We start from the raw sequence: 22,856 nt of genomic DNA, 5'->3' as shown, positions 1-22,856 counted from the left end.
AAATATAATGGCATCTACTGGTCATATTGCATGGCAAAAATAGCCCTGTTATACCCACAGGTCTTAACGTTTTTCTCAAAAGTCTAAACCCCTCATGATCATAGATCAGCCTAAACATACACTTTTCCAGGCATCCCCCTGCTGGCAAAGCAAATGATAAGCGGCAGTGTTTCAGCTACATTTGTATAGACAGTTTTCTAAATTGGTTTCAGTTGACCACTTTGGTGCCACAGAAGCCTGAATGTTGCCTTGAGGGCCTTTGGGACAAACTAGGGATGAAATTAAAATGTAAATTAGCTGTCAGCTAAATCTGGTGCAATGCATCCCTTCTCATACTCAGACTGATGATTTGTTGTACATTGTCCCTGCTAAATAAAGTATACATAGGTGTAAAGTGTTACACATGTGTACACTGATTGGTATTCTATCAACTTAACTTGCCTGTGATCAATGTGCTAATCAATCTTATTAATAAAAAATGAACTGTTGTTAAAGTTCCTCATTTGGCTCAGAAACTGTGTGCGCGTGTTGGCATGGTGCTAAAATAGATGTGCCCATCTCCCGAATGACACAAGGCATATTTAAGAGTGAATGAATGAGGACAAAGTAAAAGCAGAAAAGAGGAAATATTTCAAAATTTTATTTACGAACATAATCTCTGAGGAACAACAGCAGTTCTCGCGCTCTCTGTACATGCAACTGTAGAAAATAACAATTTAGAATTTTTCTTAACAGTTTAGTATTTTTGTTATTTTCTCGCCTTTGTTTTTGCAGGAAATCAACACAGCTAGAGGTGAAAGTACTGGATCTTTTACAGCACTGACGATAGCATCAACAAACCCCTTCCCCCATAGCTGCTCCAACAATATGTACACAATTCAACTACATTGTACAAATAAAAAAAGTTACATTGTTACATCACCTGCAGCGAGCGCACTGTCTCGTTGCTGTTAGAACCCCACATTCTACGCAAGTTTAGACTAGTACAAAGAGGAGGGTGCAAAACGTCCTGGGATATTTATTTACAACTATGTACAATGTCTCCAACGCATTACAGGAGGAAAATTTACACAGCGGAGACCTTTAACTTTAACATACCACAGGTGTCAGAAAGATAATAAATAGGTTATTTGTCACCATTTAAAGAGTAGTTCTCCATGCTTTATTAGTCATTTCCCATTCTAAAGAATCAGCTACTGTCTTGTTCAATAAAGAAAAACTAGAAAAAGGCTTGAAATTGTGATTCTATTATGTAAAATAACAGTATGTCCAGTTAAAATAAACAAATATTAAATGAACAGTAGAGGTAAGTTGTTGCAGACTGATGAGGTCACAGGGTAATCTAGGGCATGGCCAAGTGGTTCACTTTAGGGGGGAGATGGGAATGAGACCGGTGTTTGTTACATTTCCTAATATAAATTATTCTTCACTGGTGTGTCTTGGAAATAATATTTGGACGCGTGTACGAGACACCGGTGTCTGGACAAAAATCACAGGGGATGTTGTCTTTCTTAACCAAATGTATAAACAAATTCTCATGAAAAATAATTTGAATGGTTAAAACTATTGCTCTGTATGTTTGCTGCAAGCTTTGAATACCGAGGTTAGATTTGACACTAATTAGCCATCACAATTTCAAGCCTTTGTGGTTCAATAAATGATGAAATAAAGAAATCAAGGCAGGGCTCAAACCGTTAAGGTGAGAGAGACGAAACCGAAACACACTTGATGTCTTGTAAACAATATTGAGGGTGTGAGGGTGTTGTAACGGTATACATTCTGCTCATAAGAAGTTATTGACATGCCACTGGTGTTTTATGCTTCGTACAGAAGAAAAAACCCAAGACAAAAAGACAACACAACATACTCTGATCTAAAACACACAAGGATTCTGTTGACAAAACTCCCCCGCAGAAAAAAAAGCTAAAAAACTAAATCAAATCAAAAAAGAAAAACAATTGAAGGCTTCAAATCAAACTGCTGAAGTCTACATGACCCTGACTACCTGTGCTATGACATTTATTTATGCGTTTACTGCTTTATGACTAGATTTCCCTCTTTCAAAATGTCCAGGTGTACAACTAGTCAACTGCCCATACACTGGAGTAGCAACACACATTGCACTTGAATAGACACATACACAGCTATGTTGAAAGTGTGTACATAACGTCACACAATGTCACTTGATATTGCCATTAGGATGAATGTGCAGATCAGACAAAATATTTTTTTTTCTTCTTAAAAAAAATAAAAATAAATCAGGACCAACCAAAAAACGGAAACAATCAATTCTCACAAATCAATATTCCAATTGGATAAAAAAAAAAAAAAACGGAAACATCCTTAACTATCACTTTTGCACCATTCTTCCCCCCTTTGTGTACGAGTTAACTTAGTCTGCTTTTTGGTTCATAAAATTGAGGAGGTCAAAGTTTTATAATAGTCTAGGCCTTACTCTTAGCATGGTAAATAACCCAATAGAGCAAAGTATGATGGCCTACTGAATATGAATCAAACGGAACATTAAAACTTCCAGAAACCCCTGACAAATACATACACCTACACTTGGTACACTTGAGAAGCTAACGTGAAACAAACTACCTGCCTGTTAATATCACTGTCCACTAAATAGTTCTGAATAAACTATGATGAAACTCACTTTTAGAGTGATTGGTCATAGAAAGGTTTATTGACTTTAACAAAAAAGGAATTTGATTTAAAAGGCAAATTTAAAAAAGATCTCATTCATGGGCATGCAAGTCAAACCTAGTTCTTTTCAAATCAAAGAAACAATTTACCTATGTTACACAGAGGAGTATGATCTTTATTTTGGCTCCACCCTTTGAGTATTCGAAGAGCAGCACCTTATACTGTAAACTTATCTCCACTACTGTACAAAACTAGATAAATAGAGGGGGTCCATACTTGCGAACATTAGAAAAAGTTTGAGTTTAAACTTTCTCTGTCTCGAAATATGCATCAGCCAATTCAAATCACTGACATAGTTGCATTTGACAACACTACGTTAGCTGTTGCACATTACATAACCTGGCACATTTAGCCCTATGCTAACCTGACCAGTTGGCAGTGATTATTTCCTGTAACAAATTCCACATCAGCCTATCAAAGATCTGACTATACATCCACCAACCAATGGAATTTCTTAATATAGATCAACTTGGCTACCAAAGGAATATTTTAAGCCTCCAAATTCAAGGTTTACATTTGTTCAACTTGGTCTGTAAAGTATAGCCTCCCAATATTGCATGACACATCCTTGACTATGCTGCTACTAACGTTGGACAAAATTCAAAAGGCATGTTTTCACATATGACAAAATCACAAGTTTTTGCTTATCCGTTTCACACACATCCATGTGCTTTTAGGGGAAAAAAATATAAGGGTCATTTAAGTTTATCGTACATTGGCCAAAAAAAGTCCAAGCGTTATGGTCTTGTCAAATAGCTGTCATCGCAGCGAGGAGTCATATGCTGCTAAGGCGATTAGAGGCCCCTTCATGTCAAGCTTTTTTGTTTAAGATTCAATGGCAACATTTTTCTCTCAATATCTGTATCAATTAAGTACCCTACTGTGATTGTTTTCAATAAAAAAATGGTCAAAAATACAGTAGCTTCTAAAAAATTAATTGCTTGTCCAGCAAGAACTTTGCTAGGACTGTCTGGGAGTGGTCAGAGGGGCCTAATTGGAGGAACCTAATGAAAGGGATGTGTCACCTGAAAACTAAATTATTGGCAGAGAGGAGGGCAAACTCTGTTATTGGTCTATTAAACTTACATTCACCAGGCAGTCTAAAAAACCCACCCAGCCAAACAAGCTGACATTTCAAACAGCTCTTACACTAAAAGTGCATTATAATTGTGATCATATCTGTATTATTCCAACCTCACTGTGGAAATATATATAAAACACAGGAAAATGTTTGACTGCACTGCCCCTTTAAGGAAAAAACTTTACTAGTGGTCCTCAAAGCTCGATTCAAATAACTAATATGAGACGATGTGGAGGATTTTTTATAATGCATATAAAATGTTGTAGCCTAAATAAGAGGTGTTTTTGGTCTAACAGTAGCGTTATACTATGCTATTATATTTGGTACGTTAGGCCTATGTAGAATACTAATGAATCATTAAGTGATCTTGCGAGACATCGATTCAGCTTTGATCTAAACTTTATTCAAATCCTTAAGTCTATTGACGTACCTGTGCAACAATCTAATTAACATAAAAAAATCCCAATAAAAATCTGTCAATTTAAGCTAGAGATATGTTGTTTTGCATGGGATGCATCTCAATCCACCGCATCCACCCATGTCGGCCTTCCGCATCTGCGGTGGAATGTGGCAGAGCTACAGCACTGTTTGTCAGACCAGGAGACATTTTGAAAATCAGTCCTCTCACGAAAATGTCTGTAGCGTCCAAACGGTTGGCCGACAAACTAATATGACCACACTATGGGAAGATGAGACTATCAAGAACACGATGGGGTTTTAGTTTTGCTCTACAACCCCCACAACTGTCACGGGACATGTAACCTGGTATCGGTAATAAAAAAAAATGGAAGTATGGAGGTAGTTTTGTGCCAAAAAAAGGGGTAATATATATACACATTTCCTGATCGCCTAGATATAGGACAGACACTTCAAAACCTTAATCCTTATAAAAATGTTTTTTAACTGTCTGTTTTTCCATTTACAAATCAGTTATTCAATTTGTTTCTATAGCATAGTAGTAAAGCCTAAATTCAATATTTTATCAAATAATTGTATATATTTTTCATACCTAGAGGGGTCCTAAAATTCTAAATCAAATAGTTAAATAATCTACGGTATGACCATGTTAAAACAATTCCATACGTTAAACTCCCCTCACCTCCAAAGGCTTTGAGGTTCAACAAGCACCATTCTGAGAAGTGGCAGACAGTTGCAAATGGCAAAAATGACCAGGAGCCAGGCTCGCTACATTGAGCTGTTGGTCCAGTTGAAACTTCATGTGTGTTTTTGTAACTTTGATTAGCAGATGGTGCCGGTTGACATCTGTTAAGGATGCTCTCATGTAAAAGGGTTCTATTGCATCCATCTAAGTCAAGATTTGAAATTGGCTGATGCAGAATTTGTAACCTGACATAATCACTGCCTTCGGGTCAGGTTAGCATAGGGCTAAATGTGCCAGGTTATGTAATGGGAACAGCTAACATGGAGCATTTTATCACATGCAACTACGTCAACGATTTGAATTGGCTGATGTGCATTTTGAGACAAACATTTTTTACTTAAAAAAATAAATCTTATGTTCGCAAGTATGGACCCAGGGAGTTTGGAAGCTAACACATTCCATAATTAAATCAAGAATACATTTTTAAAACCAATATGGAATGAGGCCTGTATCTTGTGGATAAACAGCTTTGCTAAAAAATGAAGATTCTAAACATTTCTTTAGTTCAGTAGTTTTAGGTGGTATACAGAAGAGATCAGGAACAACAATGCCAATCTGATGTGGCCTGGAAAACGATTAACCTGTATATGATGCCTACGACAGTGACATTCAAAAAGGGAAGTTAAGGATTTCAAATATTGAGTTGGCTGTCAGATCCCAAGTCTTGTGGCCTGAAAGTTCTTCAACATCATGATGAATATTATTCCTAAAGACCCAAACATACAATTAAAGTCAAATTAAATGGGTAGGTGAAAAAAAAAAAATGAAGACAAAAAGAAAATCCCATCCAGAATGATAAAATAATGTGATGCTTTTGCTTGTTAGTGGCATTTCTTTCTTGACCAATCCAGATGTACCCTTGTTTGACTTGCCCAACACTGAGTAAATAAAAAATATTCACTGTAAAAAGGCATTTTCTTGGTTTAGATTTTTTTCAGATATAATTGTGTAATAAAGCAATGACTAATATAACTATTCTATTCTTTAAATAATTTTATAACCATTTTGCTACATCTGAGGACTATATTTGTGGCCCTTAGTTTGGGCATTGTTCAATACGGTGGGGTTTTGTACTACCTATGTACGTTCTGGTGATTCCAACCCAGGTAACTAATTTTCACCAGCCCAGGACAAAACCTATAGATGGGAACGTTACAACTGTGCACTGGAGTCTTTAAAATACTGACAACGTGTACACATTTTGGCCCATGGGTATGAGGGGGAAAGTGCTGCCCGAAAGTGAACTGTACATACAAAGATAATTTTTATTCATTTATTTTTTTACACTTAACTGAGTGATGTTACAGTACATACGTTATTTACAACTGTGCAGTAATGTGTGGCAAAATAAATTATCTAGAAGGCAGCAAGTATACATTGGTTAACGAATATAAAAACTGTACATAATTTACGGAATACAATTTTTTTTCAGTTTTCTTTTTTCCCATTAAACTAATATTGGCTCTGTAGTGTTTCAAGTCACTTCCTCAGAAACAATTAAATGCCCAAGTAAAGAAACAGACAAAAAGAAGAATATTCTCCTCTAAACCACCATCTGTTTAGTCTTGAATCGCAACATTCTTGTATTATTCTTTTATCCTGTTTTTCCATTTGCAGTCATAGTTGCAGGTGAACAGGTGTGTGTGTTCTACCTATCTTGGCAGAGTGTCAGAGGCTGGTTCTTCCTGCATGCAGAACCAGGTGACCAGACTCTAGTGGGGATGCTCCGGTTCATCCCCATTCTCTGCCTCACTCCTCTGCCCAGGCCATGAGGTGGAAGATGCCGTCTCTTCCCCTCCGACATTAACCCCCGACACACTATGGACCCTTGGCTGTACTCTGCTCTGCTCCGGGGCAGGATGCTGGTTCTACCGGGTGTGGTGGTGGGCTGTGGACAGAGGGGACTGAAGCTCTCTGACTGAGTGTGGCCTTATGGTCCCGACCAGAGAGAAAGCGTCCACACAGACCCTCCTGTCCTTTCAACAGGAAGAGGCTGGAGGTCCCGCAGATATCACATGTTGCACCACCACATCGCACATGCATGCCCTTCAGGCCATGTGCTGCGTTCTCCTCCTCAAGGCTCACCTGGAGCTCTGTGTAGTGCCTCATTCTCATCCACCAGGAGATGATCCAGAATGGTGGGAGGGCTCCTCTCCAGCGTTCCTTTGTTGTTTGATTTTACGGGGACCAAAAAAATTCAGAAAAATATTTCTATATCTTATCCCCTATTCTCTGTCCAAACATCACCTAAAAGGGAGGTGGTGTTGGGTGGTTCAAAGCAAAGCCGTTTTGCTTTTTATATTCTGAACAAAAGCATAAAAACTTGAGGGATGAAAGTGCAAGTTGTGTTTTTCCCCGGTAAAAAGATGCTTCCTCCTCTCATGGAAGGGAATCATCAGCAAGTTTTTTTTTCTTTGAATTTTTTCTATATAATATATAGGTTTTATTCCTCTTCAAACCGGCTAGCCCTTACCATACGTTCTGTTTGATGTCTCTTTGAAAAGTGATGATATTTGACCTCTAACTCTGAACGAGTGCATGTTTCTGTCACGCGGGCAACAGCACAAAGTCATCGTTGACGTCAACCATTGGCACGTAGAAGGAGGGGACCTCGTTGACGCACAGAGACTTGTGTACAGCAGGGTCCAGCTCCTGCACCTTCAGTTGCCACTCCATCCTCTGCACTGCGTTCAGGGCAGCTGCCTCATGCTGCTGCCGCATTAACAGACACGTCTGAGAAGAGAGAGAGGACATAATGAACCAGCAGAAATACAACTGCCATTCTCAGATAGCCCGCATTTCAACCACATAGCAAATGTGCCATAAAAGATGAAGTACAGTCATATCGTTACCTTCATTCGGTCATATTTGTCATCCACGTCTTGGATCCAGGAAATGAACTGGCGAGCGTTGAAGCGATCTCTCACTGACTTGTTCTCATCACCCTGAGTTAAAGATGACAAGAATTAAAGCATGTCAGATTAGATTTTTTTATATGTACACTACCGTTCAAAAGTTTGGGGTCACTTAGAAATTATCTTTGTTTTTGAAAGAAAAGCACATTTTTTGTCCATTAAAATAACATCAAATTGATCAGAAATATAGTGTAGACATTGTTAATGTCGTAAATGACTATTGTAGCTGGAAACAACAGATTTTTAATGGAATATCTACATAGGCGTAGAGGCCCATTATCAGCAACCATCACTCCTGTGTTCCAATGGCACATTGTGTTAGCTAATCCAAGTTGATCCTTTTAAAAAGGATAGATCATTAGAAAACATAATTGCAAAAGGGTTAGCACAGCTGAAAACTGTCTGAAAACCAGAATATGCTGACGAGTTTCAGAAGAAAGGCCTTTGTTTCTAGACATTTTGAGCCTGTAATCGAACCCACAAATGCTGATGCTCCAGATACTAAACTACTCTAAAGAAGACCAGTTTTATTGCTTTTTTTAAATCAGGACAACAGTTTTCAGCTGTGCTAACATAATTGCAAAAGGGTTTTCTAATGATCAATTAGTCTTTTAAAATGATAAACTTGGATTAGCTAACACAACGCGCCATTGGAACACAGGAGTGATGGTTGCTATGTAGATATTCCATAAAAAAATCTGTCGTTTCCAGCTACAAGTCATTTACAACATTAACAATGTCTACACTGTATTTCTGATCATATTGATGTTATTTCAGACAACAAAAAATGCTTTTCTTTCAAAAACAAGGACATTTCTAAGTGACCCCAAACTTTTGAATGGTAGTGTATATAAAATATTAAGAGTAATTGGAAGAGCTGACTAAACAAATCCTATGTGAATGGCCCTGTCTGTCAACTTTTTGCCCACCTTTTTTACCACCCACAGACGCACCTGACTCTCTGTTGGCATGTTGTACACCTCAGAGTCCAGTAACATTGTGCAGGCACTGAATGGGACGGCCTGATTGGCTATCGTCCTTGCTGCTCTGCAATGGACCCGCAGTACTTCTTGCTCACATGAGACAATAAGCTTTTCCTGGAAGGAGAGATATAGAAAGTCAATACAATAAGACTGGAGACAGACTGGACTTTCAACTTTACTTCAAAATCTTTTTGAGCAGACTGATAAGGTTAATGTGAAATGTCACAAATTTGTACGATTGCTTGGTTGGAGAAATGCATATTGCAGTTTGGATTTCTATTACATAGCAGCTTTGAACATTCATCAAAGGATTGTTCAAAGCACTCCTCAGTGCGACTTCAGAAGTGAGATGGATAGATATTAGGGAGGGTACAGTGAGCCCGTGTTCTTACCCTCTCTATGCTGTGCTGCAGTCTCAGCTTCCCCCTCACTGCCTCCTGCTGTCTAAAGAGCTCCTTCAGGGGCTCCGATAACGATGGAGGTGGAGCAATCTGAGAAACCATGGCAATGATTTGAGGTTATGATGTAACCAATCTTTCCATTGCAACAAAGTTCAAACTTTTGTTGTAAATGTGCTGTGCGGTTATTATAGGTTACAGAATGCAGTTACTTGACGTGCATTATTGTAATGAAATAAAATCTAGGAATCAACAGAAGTGTGAACATTTGGAGGGGAAGGGAGGTACTCACCACTGGGATGTGCAGCTTGCTGAGAGGCTTGCCATCCAGCAGGTAGGAGCCTGTGTAGGTCACGTACTCAGCGTAGCACTGAGGGGCCTGTGGTGTGATGTAGCACAAGATCTTCCTCTTCTCCTCAATTTTTTTCCGTATCTGCAGGTATTCGAAGTAAGGGTTGGAGCGGTCACTGTGGTAGGGTTCTATGTCATCCAGTTTGATGGCATTGACAATGACAGCCAGCGTCTGTTGAATCATCTCCCTGGTCTGCTGCATGGCTGTGTTGACCAGCTGAACCTGCGGTTTCGGGAACTTCCTCTTGCGTGGATGCTGCGTCTGGGATTCCTCTTCCTCCACAGGCCGCCCTTTAGTTTTGCTGACCACTACAGGAAGCGGCGGAGGGGGAGCCGGGGTAATGGTTGGTGTGGAAGAGATGGTGGTGACAGGTTCCTTTTCTTTCTCCAGAACAACAAAGGGGACAAAGGTAGGGGTGGGGATAGGGGTGGTTGTGGTTGTGGTTACAGCCATGCTCATGGTGACAGGGGTAGGGACAGGTGGAGGTATCACACTAGCAGGTATAGTGGTGGTGGTTGTACTCTCTGCTACTACTCTACTACTCTGCTTTTTTGTGGTGGTGGTATTCTCCTGTTTTGCCAGCATCTGAGCTCTGTTTCTGGTCATCCTCTGTGGGATCTCCTCCACCTTCTTGGGAAGGTCAGTTGACAACGTTGTCAGAGTGACCGTGAGCTTAGACGTTGTCTCAAGAGCCTCTGAAACATGGACTGTGCCAGAAATCGTGACAGCAACTGGCAGAGGAACTGAGGGGACTGGACTGCAAGTTGGCCCAACAAAGGGATCTGATACCTGCCCACTTTGTTCTGGTTTAACAGTTGTCAAGGAGCCCATACATGGAGTAATTACAACTGATAAAGACTCGGTCAGTGACATCTGCTTGTGATGCTGAGTATTGTTTGTATCAACAGCTGAGAACATGTTTCCATCGCTCTCATCAGTCTTTTCATATGTGGCTCTGTTTTCGAAGACCTGTGTTTTCACTAAGTTAATTTCTGGGACATTCTGAGGCTCAGGCTCAAATTCTGGTTGGAAATTGTGTTTTGGTGAGGGCACAACCAAATCCTGCAAAGAATCATTGAGTGTTAGGACCTCGGGAGGGCACAGGGGTTTGGCCAGGATAGGCAGGTCAACCTCCATAAGCTCTTCACCCTCTATTGTTTCAATAGCAGGAGGCCTTATATGAGCAGATGGAGGCTTGTAGTCGGCTGGCTCTGCATCTCTGATGTCAAGCTCTGGCATCTCCTTGTCTGGCAGGGAGGTCGGGAGGGAGAGAGAAGGGAGGTCAGGTAGAGAGAAAGGGCCAAGATCATCCAGCTCATCCACTGTAGCTGAGAATGGGTCTGTCCAGGGCACCACTGGCTCGTTGCTTACTGCTAGAGGCATATGGCTCTCAGAAGTAAAGCCATGGGAGTTTTGTCTGCCGACTTGTACTGCACAAGAAAGCTCTGAGTCCATCTGGTGATTATCCTCCAAGTTTGGCTTGCAGTCTGTGAAGAAAGACTCTAACCTTGTGGAGGATGAGGTGGTTGTCAAGTAGTTTGGTTCCAATTCCATGGGTGTCATTTCAGGTCTTGCTGGAGAAATTGGAATGTCCTCCACAGCCTCTTTTTGCTCGTCAAAGTCAGGGTCAGGTACATAAGACCTGTAAGCAGCATATGGAGGGATCACTGATGGATGGCCAGGTATGGCAGTAATGTGCTGCAAATCACTGTCTGAATGCGAGAAGGGGCTGGTTATCTTGGAGACAGCTGCCTCTATTTCTCCATAAGTCCTTTGAGGAGATTTCAAAATCATCTCAGAGTTCCAGCTGATGGTATGATCACTGGAGTTCTCCACCAGATTGGGTGGTGGATGTGGGGGAATCAACTGACGCACCTCTGTAACTCTTCTGTCTGGAGATTCAGCCCAGCTCTTCCTCAAAGGCTCTTCAACTCTTGGAGGAGAGAATGAGCAGATGTCCCTCGTCTCCTCAGCAGCATGATGATTAGTATCTGTTGGTTCTTCAAGATCCCCTTCTTCCTCCTCCTCCTCCTCTTCTTCTTCTTCCTCTCCATCCTCTTCGTAGTCCTCTTCTTCCTCCTCCTCCTCCTCCACAACAGGGGGCAGATACTCACTGCCACTGACTGGGTCAGAGGGAACAAGACTGCGCTCACTTTGATGAGGCTCAGAAAGGTCATCAATATCCAGGGGAGGAAGAGCAGCAGGTGCAGGGGTGGGTGGAGCAGCAATGTCCAGACACGGCTCCTGTGGGTCAGGTCTGTGGACTGGCGTTGAGGGCTTCATCAGGAAGTTGTTGTAGACACTCTCAGGTAGGTGTTCACAGGTCTCTGTGCCAGCCATTGCTGTGGTGGCCCGATCTAGTGCTGGTTCGGCAAGTTCCAGCCCGGGAGACAGCATTCTAATAGGTGAGAAGTAAGGAGGAGACAGGCATTCAAGTCTCTCCACTGATGCTGCCTTGTCTTCTGGAGGCTGGGAGGCTGCCAAGTCAAACTCAGAGGTGTCTGGCAAAATGTGTTGTAGAAACTTGCCAGCTTCAGCTTTGAACTCATCTTCCAGGGGTCTTCTAACATCAGACGAAGCTGATCGACTGACATGGGGCAACTGGAGATTCTTAGCCGGAGTTATACAAGTCCCTTCTTGGAAGGTGTGTGATGAGTTGGAGTACCTGTCAAAGAAGGATGGTGAGCAGGCATTCATAGACATGGTCATGGCTGATGAGTTCTGACAATCTAACCCATCAAACATATCAGGGTAGTCCTCTGCACTGCAGGATGGAGTCCGTGGCGTCTGCATGATTTCCTCATAGCTGGGACAAGAGATTACAGATGTTGGGGTGGGAACACCCGTTGGTCTATTCTGATCTTGCCTAGGTGAGGCAGGGAGATTTTCTTTCATCTGATGGCCTGCAAGCCAGTCCTTTGAATTTTGAGTGTCAATGGGTAGTGGCTTTCTTTCCGGAGACATAATTTGGGCTGGGAGACCAATATCTTTGAGCTTCTTCTCTTTCAATGCAGATTCTAAACTATTCGATTTTTTGGATGATAGTTCATTGCGATTTTTCTTTATTTCCTCAGTGGACTTCGTTTTATCCCTAAGTTTGGGATCCCCTGATCTGTGTCTTAGTTTCTCCATCTGCTTCATCCTCTCCTTATGCTTCTTATGGCGTTCTTCAATCTCCTGGTCTTTTAAACCTAACATTTGCCCAAAGCTAGTTAGTCTGAGATCCCCATCAACCAGAAGCTTTGAACGTGGACGGTTGTCTTTGCGAGCTGTGTCTTTAGACTGAATTACTTTTTCATTTTCTTCTTTAACCTTGGACTTAACATGGTCCGCCCTACTGTCTTTGTCCAAAGAGTCTCGGTTTCTTTCTTTTTTCACATCAAATTTGGGACTGTCTTCCTTTGATCTTTCCTTCAGATTGGTAATTTGAGGGCTCTCTTTCAATCCACATTTGATATCCTCCTTGGAGTGTTTAAGTGATCCAAAGCCATCCGTGTACTTGTGCTTCTCCTCTTTGACTTTCTCCTTATGTTTCTCTTTTTTCTTTTTGTCCTTGATCTTATCACTGATGACAGTACTCAATTTGTCTTTGTCAGCTTTTTTAGACATCTCCTTTTCAAACTCCAATGTCTTATCAAATTCATCTTTATCACCCTTAGACCCAAATGGAAATGTGTAAGGGTCCGCTTCTAACGGCATAGGCTCTTTCTCAAAGGGCAGACTTTCTCTGCGTCCATAGGATTCTCTTATTTCCTCTATCTTGTCTTGTTTATCCCCCTTTTCCTTCTTGACTTTGTCCTTCTCCTTGTCATGACTCTTTTTGGACGATGATGAAGATGAATGCCGGTGCCGCTCTTTCTCTCTGAACTTGTCTTGAGGATTAGATATGGAGAGTGAGTCTCGTCTCTCATCAGTAATGTCTGGAAGGCTGATGTTGGAGGAATCATAGTAGCTGCTGAGCACTGGCTCATGACCCTGATCAGTGAAGCTGTCTGAGGATAACTCACTGTTCTTGTCATTGGAGTCATCCTTGTAGTCATTCATGGCCTCTTCCTCCAGCTTCTCCAAGAGTGACTTTTCATTTTCCCCACTCCCCTTTGAGGGCTTTCTGTCGTTAACATGATCTTGCTTGTCTTTATATTTACTCTTGGTCTTTTCCTCACTGGCTTCCCTCTTGTCCAACAGCTTCTGTTTGTTTTTCTTCTCTTGGTTTGAGTCCACAGACATTCTGTCTTTGCGTTCCTTGTGTTTTGCATCAACAGCATCCTTATCTTTCTTATCTTTGTTGTGTTTTTCTAAGGAACCCTTCCTCTCTTTCCCCATATCAAATGTGGTCTTGTCTTTTTTCTTGTGGTCTTTTTCTTTCTGTTTTTCTGTTGTGTGTTTGGCCTCAGCAGAATATTTTCTGGGTTTTTCCGTTTGGAAGTGATCAAGCTCATCCCTGTCAGATGTGGAGTCTTTCCTGTGAGAATCGGACAACCCAAGGGAATCACTTAACTTGGCCACACTCCCATTGTAATTGTCTTCTTCATCCTCACTTTCATCTGTGAAAATGTCTGCTATCTTGTACCACGTTTTCTCAGGTTTAACTTTCTCAGGTTTTCTCTCCTCCTTCTTTACCTCAAGGACATCTTTATCCCGGTCAGCATGCTTGTCCTGTGAAGCCTTTTCTTTCTTGTCCTTAGTTTGTTCTGAAGACATCTTCCTGTCCTTGTCTTTGCTGTGTGTGTCTTTGTGTTTGTCTTTAGCTCCCTCCTTCTTGTCTTTAGAGCCTCTATCTGTGTCTTTTTCCTTCAAAAGCTTCTCAGTTGAGATCTTCTCAGGCTTCTCCTTATCCTGTTCTATGGATCGGTCTTTAGGCTTTTCCTTGTGTTTGTCAGCTTTTGTCTTTTCTCTCTTTTCCACCCCATCTCCCTTTTTCTCCTTCTCTTTTCCAGAGTGGTTCCTCTCTCTAATTTCACATGGTTTGCTGACAGTTTCAATTTCTTTGAAGGAGGCATCGTTCCCATAATCGTCTCTTATGGACTCCTGTTTGATTTTCAAGTCCTTTCTTTCTTTAGTGAACTCATAGGAATCTTTTCGGTCTCTACTGCTGTCCGTGGAGTCCTTCTCTTTCTTCTCTTTGACAGTATCTGCAGATTCCTTTCGCTTCTTCTCCTTTTCTACAGAGTGGCTGGTGTTGAGTTTCTGTTTTTCAGTCAAATCCTTTTTCTTGTCACAGATTTTTTCTGAAGAGTCTCTCTCTTTCTTCTTGGAGGTAGGCTCTTTCTCTGACCGTTTGTCATTATGATCTAATTTCTTGTCTTTGATTTTGTTCTCCTTCCTCCGGTCTCTGCTCTCTATTTTTTCAGTCTCAACGATCAGCTTTACAGTGTTGCTTGCTTTATATTCTTTGTAGTCCTTCACAGGAGGAGCATCCCAGCTGTCATCTCCATATAGGTCGCAGTCAGAGGAAAGGTCTGACGCCCATCGGTCATGGTGGTCGTCTGAGGCACTGAGCTTGGTGTCTTCTAGGTTTAAGAAACGGTTACTGACATCATAGACTTCATAATCAGGCTCTTCCTTCAGAACCTTTTCTTTCTTAGATTTTTCTTTCTCCTCCCTGGCATTTTTCTCCTTCTCCACCTTAATATGTTTTTCTTCTTTTTGCTCACTGCTCTTCCTGTCTGGTTTAGATGTCTTGTCCTTTGACTTTTTCTTCTTCTCCTCTTTATGAGTCTTTTGTTGTTTCTCCTCCTTGGGCTTCTCTTTTTCCTTGAGGCTCCTTTCTTTTTCAGTTTTCAAGGGCTTTTCCCTCTCCTCCTTGCTAGGCTTCTCCTTGGTGGACTCTTTTGTTTTCTTGGATTTCTCCTCCTTAGCAGTTCTTTGCACCTCTTTTCCAGAAGACCAGTCTCTGTCCTCAGATTTGCCCTTCGACAACCTGTCCTCCTTTTTCAAATGCTCTTTTTCATGTTTAGACAGCTTGACCTTGCTTTCAGCTGGGGACTCAGTGTCAACAAGGAGTGACTTCTGCCTTGAATCATCAAAATCAAATGAGAAGCTTTTAACAAATTTCTCGTTCATGTCTTGATTGAGCACTAAACTGGGAGCCTTTTCTTTCTCTTTGTTTTTGTGCTTGTGTTTTACTTTATGCTTTTTCAACACTTTGCCATCTTTATCCGTTTTGGAGACCGTACTGTCTGTGTTGGAGTTCTTGTGAAAGTCAGAGTTCTTTTTGTCTAGTGCATTGGTGTGCACATTGTTTTTCTTTCTGTTTTCCTGTGCTTTCTTTCTCACCTGTTTCACTGACTCGACACTTGAGTCTGCAGAGGAGTAGTCCGACTCACTGGAAAGCCTTGTTCTAACCGAGTCAGAGAGGGAGCTTACATCTGACCATACAGGAGATGACACAGTCTTCCAGCCATCTGTCCTCCACTGCTTTGGGTTATGTTCTGTCAGCGAGGGTGTCAGTTTCTGAGAGCTTATGCTTCCATGAGAAGAGGAAGACGAGGATGCAGAGTGAGTACTGAACGCAGAGGATTCTTTTAGGCTCATTGTGGAGTCCTTTATACAGTTCGAGTTCTTCATAGAGCCTTCATCATCCTCACTCCCTATGTCCCCACAATCAGAGTCCGAAGTGCAGAATTTGTCATTGACTTTACCAAATCTGACCTCCTTACTGACATTTTTTGTCTCCTTCTTCCTCTTCTTCTTAACTTTAGTCTTCTCTTTCTGCTGCTTAGTGCTCAGCGTAGCAGAGTCCCGGGCCTTGGTATTAGTAGGTGGCGCTGGTTGCCGTGGTGTGGGCATAGTTGTGAAACACAACGTTCCATCATCCTCGTCTGAGCTGTCAGAGAGAATCCGTCTAACAGCCTTCTTTGGTGTGAGCGAGTTGCTTTTGGAATAGGTTTTGACCACCTCCCCCTTCGGTACTGAAATTAAGCCGCTAGCCTTAGTGACACTGGGAGACTCCTTGCGGAACTCTTTCTTGAGCAAGTGCTTGTCGTCCACCGGAGGGACGCGCTCTTCCTCATCATCCTCGTCAAATTCATACTCGTCCTTGACGGGGGTAGTTGTTGTGGATAGGGGCTGATCCAGGCCTTTCTTCCCTTTCAGCTTCAGGCCCTTCTCAAACTCTGAGTCTGTGTTATTTCCATCAACCGAACTGGATGGTGCAAACGATGGGGCATCTTCTTCCTCTGAGGATTCTGAAGGGGAAAAAAAGAAAGAAATAACAGTTAAATAACAGCAAAGATCTGTCACACCCAGTGGTTAAAAGAAAAGCAAGGAAGTTAAAATACAAGTAACAAATGGCAGAGTGAAGGTGTTCAGAGCTACTCATGGTATAAAATGTCACACACCTGACGAGCTCTCCTCACTGGAGGTATACGTGCCTTTTCCAAGCAACAGATTTAGCATCGTTGGGGAGTTAGCAACCTTCAACGCGGTTTCTCCCCTTCTGTTGCTTTGTCGAGGGTCCCCTCCATACCTTAAAAGCAACTTTACCACCTACAAAGAAACATCGAAACATTTGTCTCAGTCCTAAACACGGCCGTTGGCTATCTACATGAGCAATCACAAACGTTACTGAAGTTACCTTGAAGTGCCCGTTGTTTGATGCGTCATGCAGAGGGGTGTCGTCATCCAGGCCCTTGGTGTTGACCTCTGCACCGGCTGCCAGCAGCTGCTTGGCCACGTCGTAGTAGCCTCGGTTGCACGCTTCATGCAATGCAGTCCAGCCTGTGAATCCCAAACACAGTTAAATAACAGCTCTAATGTTCCTCAAACGTAGGATTCAAAATTATTACAGCACTCAATTCTGAACATTTTAGATTGCTAGAGAAGCTAGAAATGTGCCACTATTTTCATGAATATAAAATATAATACAGAAGTATGGAGATATGATGTGAAAGGCAAGCGGTAGAGAGATCGAGAGAGAGAGGGGAGGAGGAGCAGCGAGAGAGCGAGGAGGAGGAGCAGAGAGAGCGAGGAGGACGAGCAGAGAGAGCGAGGAGGAGGAGCAGAGAAAGTAAGATGACCACCAGCCTGCAGTGGCAGCGACTCACCTGCAAAGTCTTTTACATTCACGTCAGCTCCCTCACTGATGAGCTCCTTGATGCGGCGTGCCTCTCCGCGGATGGCTGACCGGTGCAGCCTCGTCTCGCCCCTCTCATTTCTCTTATTTACTTTGTCTTTGGTTTTAGATGCAGAGTTTGGCGTTCCCTTCTGGCCCAGACTTGACTGTGACTGATGCTTTGGTGTTGTGTCTACAAGAACAGGACAAAAACAGAGTTTTAATAGAATTGGCATGATTCATTTCTATAGTAAAAACATAAGCCAAATGAGCATAGGGCTACATATTACAGTACCATTCTGTAACAGTGCAGAATATTTCATTGAAAAACAATTGTTACAACTGCATCGCCTGTAGGTGGCGCTCTTGCTCAGGACATCAGAAGGAGAACTCCAAGACTCCCAATTTCTCAAGTTCATTTCATCACATTTAGTGGATTAAACCAAAGCCTTAACCACATTTACATTATTGAGTTTGCAGAGCGTGGTCCTGAATGCCATTTGAAACTCACTTCGTCTGGGTTCTGTCTTTAAGGCACAAACTCAGGCACGGCTGTTTAACAGCAGCAACCCGCCAAATAATACAAGCAGGAAACATATAACCCAAATCAGAAGCACAACATAATGACTAACCCACAGAGATCAGCTCTATTACTTAATAAGAGGAAATATAGACTACTAAAGCCTATGTTTCCTAAACGTTTAAATCGCAATGTTTTAACGACAGAGCGTAAGTACAGCACTTGAAGAGGAAATGCTAGATCTGATTTATCTAATAACAGATAGCAGATATGAAATGAACAAAAAGCCTGGGTCTGGATATTCTGTGGTTTGGCCCAGATCTGATATGGCACTATTAGTCCCCTCAGACTCAATCCCTGGGGTAAGCTACTTTCATTTCCCTCATGGTTGAACGCTACATCCTAAAACAAAGCAGCACAATTTACCATACAGGAATGTGATTCCAACTTCTAGAGCCCAAAAATCTCCCCACAAACAGCCAGTCCCAGAAAAGAACATTGGATTAAGACAGCAGAGGCCCATTTCACTGCAGTAATGGAAATTGATGAGGGTTATCTTGTATAATTGAATTCTAATTAAGCAATGTGGTCTGTTCTTTAATGAAGCATGGCGCAAACGTGTGGCTGGGACGCTGAGCACCAGGGGACACAGCACCCCCCCCTTCACACCACCCCCCGCTGAACCCTCAGAGACGTGGCATCCATGACAAACACGCACCTGGACTGTTGACTGACTCTTCAGCCGTCATCTGCATGAGAAGAGCCACCTGCTGCCGCTCAGAGAGGGGGTACCCGGCCCGGATCCCTGGCATGCCCATCCCAAACGGCAGGCCTGACTTCCTGGTGTTGGTGGGCTCCTTTTTAATGCGCTTCCGTTCCGGACCTTGCTTTTCTGCGAGGAGAGAGGGGAATGGACAATGTGAGGCCTATGGGTAGCACAGACACACATACAAACACAGGATAGCAAATTGCTCAGGTTATAAATCGGCTTTTACTTCAGCAGTCAAATTGAAGTGATTTCATTTCTGACCACAACAACAGTCATTGATAACACTCACTCAACATCTCCATGGCAACAGGTCAGATAAATGTCCTCTGATGTTCTAAGGAACACTCTTGGTGAAACCCCTACCAACTTCTAGTCCAGTTTAGCCCACATCCATCTTCTGAGGCAGCGGATGGTGGTGGGCATTTAAACCCAGCTGCCACAGAGGCAGGGAGTCTGATGTTTACGTCTCTCTCAGGGGGTGTGTGACTTGGCAGAGTGACAGTGATTACTAAATGGCCGGTGTTCATTTCAATGTGGCCGAGCCAAGGTCATCACAATGGCGACTTGCTGCTGGACAAAATCAGCAAGCTCCTCAAAGACATGCCCATCAATTATTTTCAGTGTCATGAGGAATTATCAAATCCCCACAGCCAATGTCAGTCTTACTTTGCTATTGAGACACAAATACATAAACATTCTACATGTGCAACTCCTGGACGATTTGGAGGTACGCTCTGTCAATGTATGAAGCCCAAACTGCGCCAGCTTCAAGATCCTTCCAAAACATTCTGACATCCATAAAAACAAATGGACATGTCCTTCAACTGCGTCCATGGAGACAACACACATCGTCTAATCAAAAGGGGAGATCTACAAGCCTGCTCACTGTAGCACTCAACAGAGTGGATCGCTCAAGGCCACAAACACAATTAATAGGAGTAGGAAACATGGCAGCTCACGCTTCCGGTCACAAAACCCTTTCCAGAGATTTTCCATAGTCAGAGCTGATGAACTTTCACTAACATCTGTGAATACTTATGTCTAATGTTCCCCCACCCCTGATACACACTCACATTCTGAAAGGAATTTGCCATTTAGACACATTCCTTTTAATTCAGACTTAAACAGCATGAACCACAGCAGTGGATGTTTCAGGCGGTGGATGTCGAGGACTGAAAACGCTAGAGTTGCTTTTCCAAGCCTTTACAGTGGGCCCCAGTCAGTAACGAGCCCGCTTCAGTACTTGAAAAGGGCTGCTATCAAACTACATACAAGCTGCTAATTACAATGATTTTTTCCGACCAGATTTTGGACATGCATTGAGTAGGCTAAGTAGCATGCAAACATGTGTGATGCATCTTCAATGTAAACAAGATAGTGGGAAGATGGGAAAAACAACAAAACAGCAGGATGAGCCTCACACAATTCCATCCTTGTAATCCATGTGGAATAAGACAGAGGCATCTGAAAATGCAATGAAAGCCCATAGACATCCGTAGCTGCATCCATTTAAACAATTAAATAGTTAAGAAACATTTAAGAATATATATATATATATATATATATATATATATATATATATATATATATATATACATACATACATATATATATATATACATACACATATATATATATATATATATATATATATACATACATACATACATATACATACACATATATATATATATATATATATATATATATATACATACATATATATATATATATATATATATATACATATATATATATACACACATACACTGGCAAAAGAAGGCCTATGTTTACAATGTCATTTGGATTTTTCCTTTAACTTGAGAGATCTGATGGCAAAGTTGGAGGGAGACCAAGCTACCTCACTGTTCCCAAGAACGCCAACCTAGGCCAGGGGCGGGGCCCACAGCAAGACAACAGTCAAGTTACAATTGGCCCATGATGCCATTGTGTTAGCCTATTGTGGATACTTTGCTATCAGCTTCCCACAGTATGGGCAGGCAGAACCAGCTCGACCAGAGGAACCAGGTAGGCCTAGTCCGTTTGTTGTGTCCCCAAATTCAATAGGACAACAAAGATGACAAGCTCATATTTCTATCATTCCACTTGGGACATCAAACATGCTAACAGCCTGTCTTTCTCTGAGTGACAACTATGAATATATTCCGAGCAGTTGTGTCAGTTGGGGTTCCTGCACCACGGGAGAGAATTATTATTAGAGATAGACCTGATGAGCTCTGTTTGCTTTACTGCAATGTGTATGTAGGACTGGCCTTCCTGTGTGTTATATTACGTAGAACATGGGAATCAACTGTGAAGGCACAAGTGGGGCGACTAGGCAGGGTGAGATCTCATGGTCAATATGTAAATATATTAGCGCCACAACTCGGTCTTCATTCTTAAACTGAGATCGAAACTGAAAACAAAGCATGAACACTACTAGCGCTTACTACCACACACACACACGTCACCACCACCATGTACAGAGTAGACTGGGCCATCCTGATGTAGGCTACAGTACACAAGGGGTCAAAGATAGTCTGGAGAAACAATGGAACCTTTTCAGAACGCCTGGACAGAGTGCAACTACTAGCCTATCTAATACACCCAGTGGAGACTCAAGCTCCAAAACAACTGAACCCAGACCAAATCTGATTTCAAGTCAAGTAACAGTGAATAATTCATGGATCTTCCAAAGGATGGGAGATGAAACATTACAAAAACATTTCTCCCTCCAGGGATCTGAATAATAGTGGTGTGCAGCAGGCAGACAGGGCTGATTTGGGATGTGGTGGAGAAGACCTCAAGCCAGCAGCCCCTCCACCCCCGTCCCTACTGAAAGCAGCACCTGCTGCACCTGCTGATAAGACAGGATCCTGTATTCCTGCCATATCGTGAAGGTGATGTGTGTGCTAGCCTGCAAGTAGCTGATCTGCACTCATGACTGTCTCTTATCCGTCTCCCGCTCCTCATAGCTTTATCCAGAGCAGTCCCCTCGCTGAGCAGTCCTGGCCATGACTCCTACACTCCTGCTGCAAGGCCTGTGGATGGGCTCTACACCAATACAGGTTACAACAATCATCTGCTACACAAGCTACCATCTCTAGAAGAATGTCTTGTAAACTGTCAAATCCGGTGTGTTCAAGATAACAGAGCAATCACTGCAATTAGCTACATCATTCATCTAACAGATGCCTCGGGGAGAAAACCTTCAGCAGAGATCGAGTGCCCTGTTATAACCATAGAAATGGATGTTATGCACTCAAATAAGGCTCCACTACACACACGGACTTTACTTTATGTACTGACAGGGTAGTACTAGGCCTAGATAACTCACACAGTAGGAACACTGTCATCTTGTGGGTTTGGAGAGTGCAAAGACAACACAAATGCAGAATGCAGTAAATCCCTGTCTACAAAATGACCAACCGTATGAATTACGCATTTCAAATGGAGTATGTAGCCTAGTCCATGTTCGATGAGCTCCCTGTGTCCTCTGTCTGTTTCCATCAAAACTAGCCAAATAATAAGCGGATCTGAAGGGTCTGACTTGCTCATCTTTCATAGCTGAACACAAATCAAAAGTAGTCACGCTGTACATTTCTCAAAAGCCAAAATTATGCTACAAATTCAACACTAGCTGCCTCAAGCTATAGCTTCAAAACACTCTCTCATAGGCCAACTATGGTAAGTTGTGTTACAGATCCCATGCAAAAACACTGAGCATAGCCTCAGTCTGAACTCTCCATCAGCACACTAGCGCGAGGAGCTGGAAGCACAGGGGTGTATTCTCCCAGCAGCCCCGCAGCACAGTGAAAACAATAGACCTGCAGTTCCTTCTCTGAGTAGGAGAGGAGCCACGCTGGACTGACGGCCATAACCTCAAGGCAGATTGAGAGAGAGAAAATAGATAT

The 22,856-nt window shown here is 42.3% G+C and overlaps 1 protein-coding gene across 3 annotated transcripts in view; it reads right to left on the bottom strand.

Annotated features, from left to right (window-relative positions):
- Nucleotides 1-625: 625 nt before the first annotated feature.
- Nucleotides 626-22,856, bottom strand: part of LOC106587256 (ankyrin repeat domain-containing protein 11) — a 148,135-nt gene continuing 125,904 nt past the window's right edge. For 2 of the 3 annotated variants that reach the window (XM_014175490.3, XM_014175492.3), the window contains 9 exons: nucleotides 18,892-19,065; nucleotides 17,646-17,846; nucleotides 17,177-17,319; nucleotides 16,941-17,088; nucleotides 9,541-16,787; nucleotides 9,243-9,341; nucleotides 8,797-8,964; nucleotides 7,805-7,897; nucleotides 626-7,685 (listed from right to left, as the gene is read on the bottom strand). In XM_014175490.3, the coding sequence (XP_014030965.2) occupies nucleotides 7,500-7,685; nucleotides 7,805-7,897; nucleotides 8,797-8,964; nucleotides 9,243-9,341; nucleotides 9,541-16,787; nucleotides 16,941-17,088; nucleotides 17,177-17,319; nucleotides 17,646-17,846; nucleotides 18,892-19,065 (8,459 nt within the window). In that variant the 3' untranslated portion in view covers nucleotides 626-7,499. The remainder of the gene's footprint in view (nucleotides 7,686-7,804; nucleotides 7,898-8,796; nucleotides 8,965-9,242; nucleotides 9,342-9,540; nucleotides 16,788-16,940; nucleotides 17,089-17,176; nucleotides 17,320-17,645; nucleotides 17,847-18,891; nucleotides 19,066-22,856) is intronic. The other variant, XM_014175493.3, reaches the window with a different exon arrangement.

This window comes from Salmo salar, chromosome 26, assembly GCF_965601325.2.
Source record: "Salmo salar chromosome 26, fSalSal1, whole genome shotgun sequence".
Classification (NCBI taxonomy): Eukaryota; Metazoa; Chordata; class Actinopteri; order Salmoniformes; family Salmonidae; genus Salmo; species Salmo salar.
Note: the sequence above shows the minus strand (reverse complement) of the source record. Positions and strands in the feature narration are given on the sequence as shown.